This window comes from Cetorhinus maximus, unplaced genomic scaffold, assembly GCF_964194155.1.
Source record: "Cetorhinus maximus unplaced genomic scaffold, sCetMax3.hap1.1 HAP1_SCAFFOLD_4528, whole genome shotgun sequence".
NCBI classification, from domain to species: domain Eukaryota; kingdom Metazoa; phylum Chordata; class Chondrichthyes; order Lamniformes; family Cetorhinidae; genus Cetorhinus; species Cetorhinus maximus.
Genome location: NW_027600431.1, coordinates 2,705 through 14,714, shown reverse-complemented (window position 1 = coordinate 14,714; position 12,010 = coordinate 2,705). Strand labels below are relative to the sequence as shown.

At 49.3% G+C, this 12,010-nt stretch overlaps 1 protein-coding gene across 1 annotated transcript; it reads right to left on the bottom strand.

Annotated features, from left to right (window-relative positions):
- Positions 1-672: 672 nt before the first annotated feature.
- LOC144678527 (platelet-activating factor acetylhydrolase IB subunit alpha2-like) lies at positions 673-11,273 on the bottom strand (the record flags this gene model as incomplete). The annotated part of the gene is made up of 4 exons (XM_078538279.1): positions 11,066-11,273; positions 6,349-6,438; positions 4,893-5,009; positions 673-795 (listed from the first exon to the last, which is right to left on the bottom strand). Coding segments are annotated over exons 1-4 (411 nt in total), but the record flags the coding sequence as incomplete, so codon positions are not given.
- Between the last annotated feature and the right edge of the window lie 737 nt (positions 11,274-12,010).

The window sequence follows — 12,010 nt, the reverse complement described above, 5'->3', positions numbered from 1 at the left end:
CCGTCACCCCCTCCCCACCCATCACCCCCCTCCCCACCCGTCACCCCCTCCCCACCCGTCACCCCCTCCCCCCGTCACCCCCTCCTCCACCACCCCCTCCCCGTCACCCCCGCCATCCCCTCCCCCACCCGTCACCCCCTCCTCACCCCCTCCCCACCCGTCACCCCCTCCCCCACCACCCCCTCCCCACCCGTCACCCCCTCCTCACCCCCTCCCCACCCGTCACCCCCTCCCCCGCCATCCCCTCCCCCACCCGTCACCCCCTCCTCACCCCCTCCCCACCCGTCACCCCCTCCCCCTGTCACCCCCTCCCCACCCGTCACCCCCTCCCCCGTCACCCCCTCCCCACCCATCACTCCCTCCCCCAGCACCCCCTCCCCCCGTCACCCCCTCCCCACCCGTCACCCCCTCCCCACCCGTCACCCCCTCCCCCGTCACCCCCTCCCCGTCACCCCCATCACCCCCTCCCCTCTACACTCTCCCCCATATCCCCCTCCCTTGTCACACCCTGCCCCCAATGTGGCCCCTCCTTCTAACCTGCCCCACAACACCCTCTGCCTGCCCCGCCCCCATCATGCTCTCTCCCTCCCTCCTCACTGCCATTCCCTCTGCCCGTTCTCCCACCACCGCGCCCCCCCCAGGCCATTGCGCCCTCCCCTCCACATCTCTCACCAACACGATGACTTTGGCTTGAGGCTGCTGCTGGTCCAGGAGATGGATGATGGCCTCAATTCCTCCAGCAACCTGCTCTGCTGTGTGTTCGTGATTGTTCGTCCCCACCCACAGGACGATGACCTGCAAATGCAAAGGAAGCCAGCTTCACCAGCACTGCCACCAGCAACCAGCAATCCCAAACGGCTGACCTCACACTTCCCACTGCTCCATCCCCAGCGTTACCCACAGAGCTAATCGGTCAGTGTCAAATCCAGCTCCATGTCCATCCTCTACCCTGTCACTGAACTCACTGTCATCAGAAAACCTCCAGATACAACTCTGTTCACCCAAGTCATTCATAAATACAGTGAAAAGCTGACAGCCAGGTCCAGGACACACCACTCATCACGTTCTGAGCGCAATCCCATGAGCCCTTCTCTCTGTCTCCCACTTCCCAACCAATTCCATATCTTTTATAGAAATACACAGACAGTCCATTCAGCCCAACAAGTCGGGATCAGTATTTAGCCTCCATCGGAGTGACCAGACCTGATTACATTTACCTGTCCCCCCCCTCTCACATTCCTTATAAAATGACAGCAGTGGCTCAGTTGGCTCTACTCTCTCGCACATGAGTAAGAATTCCCACTTCAGAAGCTGGAGCCTGTAACCCAGCCGAACACTCCCCTACGCCAGAATGGAGGGAGTGCTGCAGGGTCAGAGGTGCCGTTTTTCCGATGCTGCATTAGATCAAGGCCCTGTCTGCACTCTCAGATGAACGCCACTCATCGCTGCCACTCGGAGACAACGAGGAGGATCTGTTCCCTCGCCTCTTCCCGTTCCCCGGGTCAACATTCATCCCAGGATGGACTTCGTTATAAACAGCTTATCCAGTCACTCTCACATTGCTGCTGTGGTGGACGGAGTGCTGCTTTTCCTTCATTACAACACTGACTGCGCACAACAGGTGCTTCAAAGCTTCTGAGGGTGAAAGGCACAACATAAATTCATGCCAATCTAATCTGGAACATTAGCTGAGTGGGATCCTTAACCACAAACCCAAACTGTCAGAGAGAATCTCATTGCCTCTCAATTCACCGTGAATGAGTTTCTCCTGAACAATGTTCCACATTGTTCACATTTCATCTCGTTCATTCCACAAAATCAAATTGCAAGAAAAAAATCTACCCCTTTGGTCTAATATTCCCAGATCTCTGACACTCTATCCCTTTACTCTAATAATCCCAGATCTCTGACAATCTATCCCTTTACTCTAATAATCCCAGATCTCTGACAATCTATCCCTTTACTCTAATATTCCCAGATCTCTGACAATCTATCCCTTTACTCTAATATTCCCAGATCTCCAGACAATCTATGCCTCTGCTCTAATATTCCCAGATCTCTGATAATCCATCCCTTTCCTTTAATATTGCCAGATCTCTGACAATCGATCCATTTGTGCTAATATTCCCAGATCTCTGACATTCCCAGATCTCTGACAATCTATCCCTTTGCCCTAATATTCCCATTTCTCTGACAATCTATCCCTCTGCTCTCATATTCCCAGATCTTTGACAACCTATTCCTTTGCTAATATTCCCAGATCTCTGACAATCTATCCCTTTGCCCTAATATTCCCAGATCTCTGACAATCTATCCCTTTGCCCTAATATTCCCAGATCTCTGACAACCTATTTCTTTGCTAATATTCCCAGATCTCTGACAATCTATCCCTTTGCCCTAATATTCCCAGATCTCTGACAACCTATTCCTTTGCTAATATTCCCAGATCTCTGACAATCTATCCCTTTGCTCTAATATCCCCAGATCTCTGACAATCTATCCCTTTGCTCTAATATTCCCAGATCTCTGACAATCTATCCCTTTGCTCTAATATTTCCAGATCTCTGACATTCCCAGACCTCCGACAATCTATCCCTCTGCTCTAATTTTCCCAGATCTTTGACAATCTTCCCCTTTGCTCTTGACATTCCCATATCTCTGACTATCTATCCATAAGACATAGGAGCAGAAATTAGGCCATTCGGCCCATCGAGTCTGCTCTGCCATTCAATCATGGCTGATAAGTTTCTCAACCCCATTCTCCCGCCTTCTCCCCGTAACCTTTGATCCCCTTACCAATCAAGAACCTATCTATCTCAGTCTTAAACACACTCAATGACCTGGCCTCCACAGCCTTCTGTGGCAATGAATTCCATAGATTCACCACTCTCTGGCTAAAGAAGTTTTTCCTCATCTCTGTTCTAAAAGGTCTTCCCTTTACTCTGAGGCTGTGCCCTCGGGTCCTAGTCTCTCCTACTAATGGAAACATCTTCCCCACGTCCACTCTATCCAGGCCTTTCAGTATTCTGTAAGTTTCAATCAGATCCCCCCATATCCTTCGAAACTCCATCGAGTATATACCCAGAGTCCTCAAACATTCCTCATATGTTAAGTCTTTCATTCCTGGGATCGTTCTCGTGAACCTCCTCTGAACCCTCTCCAGGGCCAGAACATCCTTCCTGAGATACGGGGCCCAAAATTGCTCACAATATTCCAAATGTGGTCTGACCAGAGCCTTATAAAGCCTCAGCAGCACATCCCTGCTTTTATATTCTAGTCCTCTCGAAATAAATGCCAACATTGCATTTGCCTTCCTTACTACCGACTCAACCTGCAAGTTAACCTTAAGAGAATCCTGGACTAGGACTCCCAAGTCCCTGTGCGCTCCAGATTTCTGAATTCTCTCCCCATTTAGAAAATAGTCTATGCCTCTATTCTTCCTACCAAAGTGCATGACCTCACACTTCCCCATGTTGTATTCCATCTGCCACTTCTTTGCCCATTCTCCTAACTTGTCCAAATCCTTCTGCAGCCTCCCCGCCTCCTCAATACTACCTGTCCCTCCACCTATCTTTGTATCATCTGCAAACTTAGCCAGGGTGCCCTCAGTTCCTTCATCTAGATCGTTAATATATAAAGTGAAAAGTTGTGATCCCAACACTGACCCCTGCGGAACTCCACTAGTCACCGGCCGCCATCCTGAGAAGGACCCCCTTATCCCCACTCTCTGCCTCCTGCCAGACAGCCAATCTTCTATCCATGCTAGTACCTTGCCTCTAACACCATGGGCTCTTATCTTACTGAGCAGCCTCCTGTGCGGCACCTTGTCAAAGGCCTTCTGGAAATCCAAGTAGATAACATCCATTGGCTCTCCTTTGTCTAACCTACTCATTACCTCCTCAAAGAATTCTAACAGATTTGTCAGGCATGACCTCCCCTTGACGAAACCATGCTGACTTTTCCCTATTTTATCATGCACTTCCAAGTATTCTGAAATCGCATCCTTAATAATGGACTCTAAAATCTTACCAACGACCGAGGTCAGGCTAATCGGCCTGTAATTTCCCGTCTTTTGCCTCACTCCCTTCTTAAACAGGGGGGTTACATTAGCGATTTTCCAGTCCTCTGGGACCCTCCCTGACTCCAGTGATTCCTGAAAGATCACCACTAACGCCTCCACTATCTCTTCAGCTATCTCCTTCAGAACTCTGGGGTGTAATCCATCTGGTCCAGGTGATTTATCCACCTTCAGACCTTTCAGTTTTCCTAGCACCTTCTCCTTGGTAATGGCCACCATACTCACCTCTGCCCCTCTCTTGAACTTTGGGGATGTTACTCGTGTCTTCCACTGTGAAGACTGACGCAAAGTACCTATTCAGTTCCTCCGCCATTTCTTTGTTCCCCACTACTACTTCTCCAGCCTCATTTTCCAGCGGCCCAATGTCCACTTTTGCCTCTCTCTTACCCTTTATATATCTAAAAAAACTCTTGCAATCTTCTTTTATACTACTGGCTAGTTTACCCTCATATTTAATCTTCTCCCTCCTTATTTCTTTTTTAGTTGTCCTCTGTTGTTCTTTGTAGGCTTCCCAATCCCCTGGTTTTTTCCACTGCTCTTCGCCGCATTGTATGCTTTCTCTTTAGCTTTTATGCTGTTCCTGACTTCCTTTGTCAGCCATGGTTGCCTCGTCCTCCCTTTAGTATGCTTCTTCTTCCTAGGGATGAATTTTAATATTCCCAGATCTCTGACATTGCCAGATCTCTGACAATCTATCCCTTTGCTCTAATATTCCCAGATCTCTGACAATCTATCCCTTTGCTGTGAAATTCCCAGGTCTCTGACAATCTATCCCTTTGCTCTGATAGATTCCTGGCTCATCCTCAACCTGTACCTTTGGTCTGATGTTCTCCAGTTCTCCATTTTGCAGCCTCCACAGGACGTGTTGTGTTGCATCTCCTCCAATTCCAAAATTCAGGGCGTGAAGGGGCGAAAATAACTGGCGCCATATCTGTCCGGAGAGAGACAGCCGTAAGTGGGAGAGTGAGAGACAGAGACACCGGGTGTGACACACAGGGGGAACAGAGAGAGAGACAGCGAGACACCAGCCATTATAAGGTGAGCTCGGGCCTGGGGGGGTCACTGACTTTGGACAGTGGGAATGATTCCTTGGTGTAAGCCCCAAAACAATACCACTTGTGACACACAACACCTCGGTGGGATTGTCATCGTCTTCCATTGTTGCTGCCGTTGGGAGCTGCCTTGTCCCCGATTTGTGAGACTCAATTCCAAATTACAAAGCAAATTTATTGTTGGGCAATCTGGGTTGGCAGGAGCCAACTAGTGGAGTGCCACAGGGATCAGTGCTGGGGTCTCGGCTAACTACAACCTACATCAATGACTTGGATGAAGGACCCGAATGTATTGGAGCTAAACTTGCCAATGATGCCCAGATTGGTAGGGAAGTAAGTTGCAAGAGGAGGTGGAGAGTGTGCAGAGGGATATTGATGGGTTTAGTGAGTGGGTAAAAAGCTGGCTGATGGAGTATAACGTGGGTAAATGGAAACCTGTCCACTTTGGCAGGAAGAACAGAAAAGCAGCACATTATTTAAATGGAGAGAGTCTGCAGAACTCGATGGTACAGAGGGATCTGGGTGTCATGGTACATGAATCAAAAAGTTAGGATGCAGGCACAGCAAGTGATGAGGAAAGCAAAGGGAGTGTTGGTGTTTATTGCAAGGGGAATGGAATATAAAAGTAAGAATGTTTTACTGCAGCTGTATAGGGCCTTGGTGAGACCACATCAAGAATACCGTGTAGTTTTGGTCTCCTTATTTGAAACAAGATCTAAATGTTTTAGAAGCAGTTCAGGGAAGGTTCATTTGACTCATTTGTGGGATGAGGGGCTTATCTTTCGAAGAATGAGGGGTAATCTTACTGAAACACAAGACCCTGAGGGGATTTGATAGGGTAGATACCGAGAGGATGTTTCCACTTGTGAGAGAGACTAGAGCCAGGGGACACAGTTTAAGAATAAGAGGTCGACCGTTTAAGACAGAGATGGGAAAAAAATGTTCCTCTCCCAGTGTCATTAGTCTGTGGAATTCTCTTCCCCAGAAAACAGTGGAGGCTGGGTCATTGAATCTATTTGAGGGAGAGTTAGACAGATTTTTGTTAGGCGAAGGAGTCAAGTTATGGGGGCGGGGGCAGATGGTAAAGTACAGTTGAGACCACAACCAGATCAGCCATAATCTTACTGAATGGCTCGAGCAGGCTCAGGTAGCTGAATGGCCTACTCCTGCTTCTATGTTCCTACCTGGGTGCCCCTTTCATTGAGAGAAGGGACTCACCTCAAACTGGTAGAGTAATTGGACCAGCGAGTCTCCCACGAACAAGACATCAGGCTCCTTGTCCTTCGTGTCAGCCACAAAGCGGTTGTGCTGCAGGATACAAGGGGTTAATGTTGAGAGAAGCAATGTTACTCTGTGATTATACCGGAACACTCAAAACAGACCAAACATACCTGAGCAAGGAAACAACAGGCAAACCTCGGGTATGGCATCACCACGTGTAATCCAAAATCCGGCTCAAAACTCCAAAAGTATGAGGGCTGGGGAATGGGCTCTGAGCGCAATCCATGGTGTTACTCACAATAAGAGGTTGTGGTGGAAGAATTAATCCAGGCTGGTCCTTTGGTTCAAGCTGGTTTATTTTCAAGACTCAGTGCGACTGACTTGTGAGTAGCTTCCACACCAAGTGATCCAGCTGTATCTTTTTATACTGTTTCGATGGGATAATCAGTGCCCATCGTCTGTTTAACCAGCTTTAACAAGGAGATTGCCGGGCAGCGTGATTATTTATACATTGACAGATTCCCCTCTTTTCTTTTTAAATTAAAACTTTGAAAAAAAACCTTCAAAGAACATTTTTTTTAAACAAACAGAAGGAAATAACGTCACCTATTTCCACATCCATAGTGCCCGTATTTCATTATAACAGAACACTCCCCTCTTACAATACATTTCATAATTTCTTAGAGCAGGTGCTTCTCTTTGTAAAACAGTCTAATAGTTGGTGACTTGTAACAAACCCATTGTAACTTCGAGATCTCTCTCCACTCTAACCTTCCTTTTATGCTGGCTAGGTCTATTCTTAGCCTTTTTTCAGTGATACATTTCATGGAATGAACATTATCCCAAAGAGACTGGTTATCAGCATAATACTCCATGGGCAACCTTTTCCCACATTGTCCCATATATAATATTTCTGTCAGTATATTGGATAACTAAACCCCCATATCTAATGCTTCTACTGAGGCCAGCGTTTCAGCAGCTAAGGTGCTTTTCACTGCCCTTTTGATTTTCTTGGCCTCCTCAGCCAGTGGACAACATTTATCATTCTTTCCCACCAAGGATATGATGAACCCGGCTGTGCTAGAGAATCTGATGAACCCGGCTGTTCTAGAGAACCCGTCTGGAAGATCGGCATGTGTGAAGCATCGCTAAAAATGACCAGCCTCATATCTTCTGGATCACCCAAGGCTGGAAACTTCAGCACACATCTCTCCGAATTTAATTTTTAAAGATTTTTATCTGCTCTCAGGACTTGCTCAACTGCAGCATGTTTCACTATAATACTCAGCTCCAACACATCATTAACTAGCGTCAGGCCTAGTCTGAATGTACAACCAGTTCAACTGCCCAGTCAAACTACTCAACTGTTCCGTTTCTTCCTTGGTAACAGGATCCTCTTTTGGTGAGGACCTAACCTGAGTTATTGGGATATGATTAACATTTTCTGGATAAGATTGTTGATTCAATGTCACTCCTAACTAGCTCTGTTTAATGTAGGGTAGACAGGAAGGAACTTTTCCCCTCGGTGGAGGGATCAATAACCAGGGGGCACAGATTTAAGGTAAGGGGCAGGAGGTTTAGGGGGGATGTGAGGAATAATTTTTTCACCCAGAGGGTGGTGGGAATCTGGAACTCACTGCCTGAAAGGGTGGTAGAGGCAGATACCCTCATAACATTCAAGGAGTATTTGGATGTGCACTTGCGATGCCATGGCATACAAGGCTATGGACCTAGTGCAGGAAAATGGGATTAGAATAGTCAGGTACTTAACAAAAACAGAATTACCTGGAAAAACTCAGCAGGTCTGGCAGCATCGGCGGAGAAGAAAAGAGTTGACGTTTTGAGTCCACATGACCCTTCAGCAAAACTGAGTATAGTTAGGAGAGGGGTGAAATATAAGCTGGTTTAAGATGGCGGGGGGGGGGTAGAGAAGTTGGGGGGGGGGTGGTTGTAGGGACAAGCAAGCAGTGATAGGAGCAGATAATCAAAAGATGTCACAGACAAAGGAACAAAGAGGTGTTAAAGGTGGTGATATTGTCTAAGAGAATGTGCTAATTAAGAATGGATGGCAGGACATGTTAGGTACTTGTTTGACCGGTGCAGACTCGATGGGCCAAAGGGCCTTTTTCTGTGCTGTAGACCTCTCTGACTCTATAATGTCTAAACCTATATGTTTAAAGGCCCCTGAAGCCTGACTTCCAACCTGAAATCCCTTGCTTATCTTCGATTACCCAGTGTTCAAATTCTACAGACCCTCCCCGCATCAACATGCACGATAAAGATTCCAGCTAGTTTCTCCTTCTGATACCAGTAGAACATCACGGGGTCTGCCTTTAACTGAATGCAACCCGATTTCAACAGGACAGACCTCATGGAAAAATGCAAAACTCTTGACACGTCATTCAATCCATAAGCACACTTGCTCAACTCCCCCAGCTTTCCTGCTACATCCCCGGCTTCTTTGGGCACTTTTAAAAAAGAAACTTCCCTTTGAAACTTCTCCCCCTGTAAAAACTCAGCCTTTATATCAATCGATTCGCAGGCTTCCCAAAAATAGGATGCCAAAATAGCTTAGGGAAAAAAACCTTCAAACTGACTTTCCCTGCAGTAGGTGAGTCCACTCTGACATCCTGATCTCCTCGTCTCTCTCTTCAAAGCCTCGGGCTACTAATCTCACTTTAACATTGTAAGTGCCGTCTGGGAGTTTTCTGCACAGATCCACCTGTGAGATAAAGCTGGCTGTCCTCTGTCAGGTGTTTCAGAATACACCCCAAATTCCTTCCAACTTTCTAACTCTTTCCATTTGGCTTCCTTTATCAGCTTATTTTCCAATTTATTAGCAGCTACTAGAATCTCTCTTGTCATAAGGACTGTGCTCCTACTGAGATTGCCAGCTTGCTCTCTAGTCCTCCTTGTTAAACTAGGGCCTCTACTCACATTCCTCTCCCTTTTCGGGGCTGCTACTATATGATATTTCTCCCGTGCGAGCAGGATCCTGTGTGCAAGTCCGTGATCGTTTTCTAGGGTCACGGCCACTTTCTGGTCCATGGTCAGAACTCAGACGGCACTTTCTGGGTTTCCATATCTTTACCTCAGCTTGCCAATCGATAGGTCTTGTCTCCTGTCCTTCATCCTGCACATTTAGCCGTAAGCCTTTCCTGCTCTCCCTATGAGAGTGGCATCCCTCCACACACTGGCCCCTTCTGGCACGTATGTTACCTTTGTTCCTACTTTGGGTAGTTGTCCTTTTGGACCAATAGCATTGTCCTGTACTTCAGTGTTACCTTGTTCATAGTCAGTCAACCCTGTATCTGCTGTCGTCTGCTCCTCATAACTACCCAGTGTATGTGTGTGTGTATGTGTGTGTGCGTGTGAAGTGCATGGTGCCTCCTCGTGTCCTATGTCCTGTTCAGAGCCTGTACAGGTACAGTCAGTACCGATTAACTGTGAAGGATGCACCCTAACAGTTTGATTACCGTGTTGCACAATTACTACTTCCCCATCACTCCCTATAACCTTGCCAGGTCCTTCCCACTCTTTCCAGCCTTCCCTTTTATAATATTCCACGTCTCCTTGTTTAAACTGTATTCCTGATGGTCCTATTACTGAATTCAAATTTACCATCTGCCGTGGTGGGATTCGAACCCGGGTCCCCAGAGCATTACCCTGGGTCTCAGGATTACTAGTCCAGTGACAATACCACTGCTCCACCACCTCCCCTCTAATCCTGGGGGCCAGCTCCTGCTCCCAATTCGCATGTTTGTATGTCTTAAATGGGAGACCCCTTACGTTTACGCTGTGTCCCGTCGTTCTACAAGGGGAAAACATTCAGCATTCACCCTGTCAAGTCCCCTCAGGGTCTTATATGTTTCAATAAGATCACCTCTCAATCTTCTAAACTCCAATGGATACAGGCCCAGCCTGTCCAACTTTTCCTCATAAGATAACTCCCGCATTGCAGGTGTCAGGTACACAGCGAGGGGTCAGTGCTAGGACCCATGCTTTCCTTGATCCACATTCATGACCCAAGACCTCAGACACAAGTAGGGCACAATTTTAAAAATGTGCAGATGAAATAAAACTTGGTAGGAAGGATGAGGAGACACAATATAAAATAAAGGGGGTTCAGGAGCAGAGAGACCTGGGGACATATCTACACAAATCATTGCACGTGGCAGGACAGGTTGGGCAAGTTGGCAAAGGCATATGGGATTCTGGGTTTTACAAACAGAAGCAAAGAGTACAAAAGCCAGGAGAAGACAAACTTTCATAAACCCCACCGGTTTGGCCCCAACTGGAATAGTGTGTCCCATTCCGGGTGACACAGTTTAAGAAGGCTTTGGAGAGGGTGCAGGAAAGATTCACGAAGGGCCACATAAGGGAGAGCTGTTAGGATCGGGAACGCGTTGCCAGAGAGGGTGGTGGAGGCGAGTTCAATCGTGGCATTCAAAAGAGAAAAGCCAAAATGTGCAGAGTGCAGGGAAAAGACTGAAGAGAGGGAGGGACGGGTTTGCTCGTGCACAGAAACGATGGGCTGAATGGCCTCCTTCTGTGCTGTAGACAGTCTATAATTCCACCAGCAATGGAGGGTATAAAAGTGGAAGGCGTAACACCTGGATAGTGCCGAACTGACAGGCAAAATGTCCGTCAGCCATTCTGAGGAGCAGCTGATGTGACGACAAAGGAAGCGTCTGTTATTGAGCTGCCACTTTACCTGGGACATCCATCGCCCATCGCCCTGAACGTCGGTGACAGGAACAGGAATGGCTGCTGGGTTGTTATCTCCGTCACTCATTCCGACCAAACAACGTGTGCTGAGACTTCCGGAAGGTTCTTTGATCAGGATTCAAATGTGTTCACTGCCAGAGCAATCCTGAAATACGTCAGGTAAAGAACAGGCCGTGAGAGGCTTGAATACTCCAGATATGCCGGGGGTGGGGGGAGCGATGGGAATGGGCGATGGAGATAGTGGGGGGCAGAGGGGTGGGACAGGTTTGGCGAGGGGGGGATCTCGGGGGTGGGGACAGGGGGATCTAGGTGGGGGGGGGATCTCGGGGGACGGGGACATCTCGGGGGGGGGGGGTGGGACGGGGACGGTGGATCTCGGGGGGAGGGGCGGGGGATCTCGGGGAGGGGGACTGGGGGATCTCGGGGGGGGGGACTGGGGGATCTCGGAGGGGGGGATCTCGGGGAGGAACAGGGGGATCTCGTGGGGGGGGGGGGACTGGGGGATCTCGGGGGGGGGGAGGACTGGGGGATCTCGGGGGGGGGACTGGGGGATCTTGGGGGGGGGGACTGGGGGATCTTGGGGGGGAGGGACGGGGGGATCTCGGGGGGGGGGACTGGGGGATCTCGGGGGGGGGGACTGGGGGATCTCGGGGGGGGGAATGGGGGATCTCGGGGAGGGACGGGGGGATCTCGTGGGGGGGGGACTGGGGGATCTCGGAGGGGGGGATCTCGGGGGGAGGGACGGGGGATCTCGGGGAGGGGGACTGGGGGATCTCGGAGGGGGGGATCTCGGGGAGGGACGGGGGGATCTCGTGGGGGGGGGGACTGGGGGATCTCGGGGGGGGGGGACTGGGGGATCTCGGGGGGGAGGGACGGGGGGATCTCGGGGGGGAGGGACGGGGGGATCTCGGGGGGGAGGGACGGGGGGATC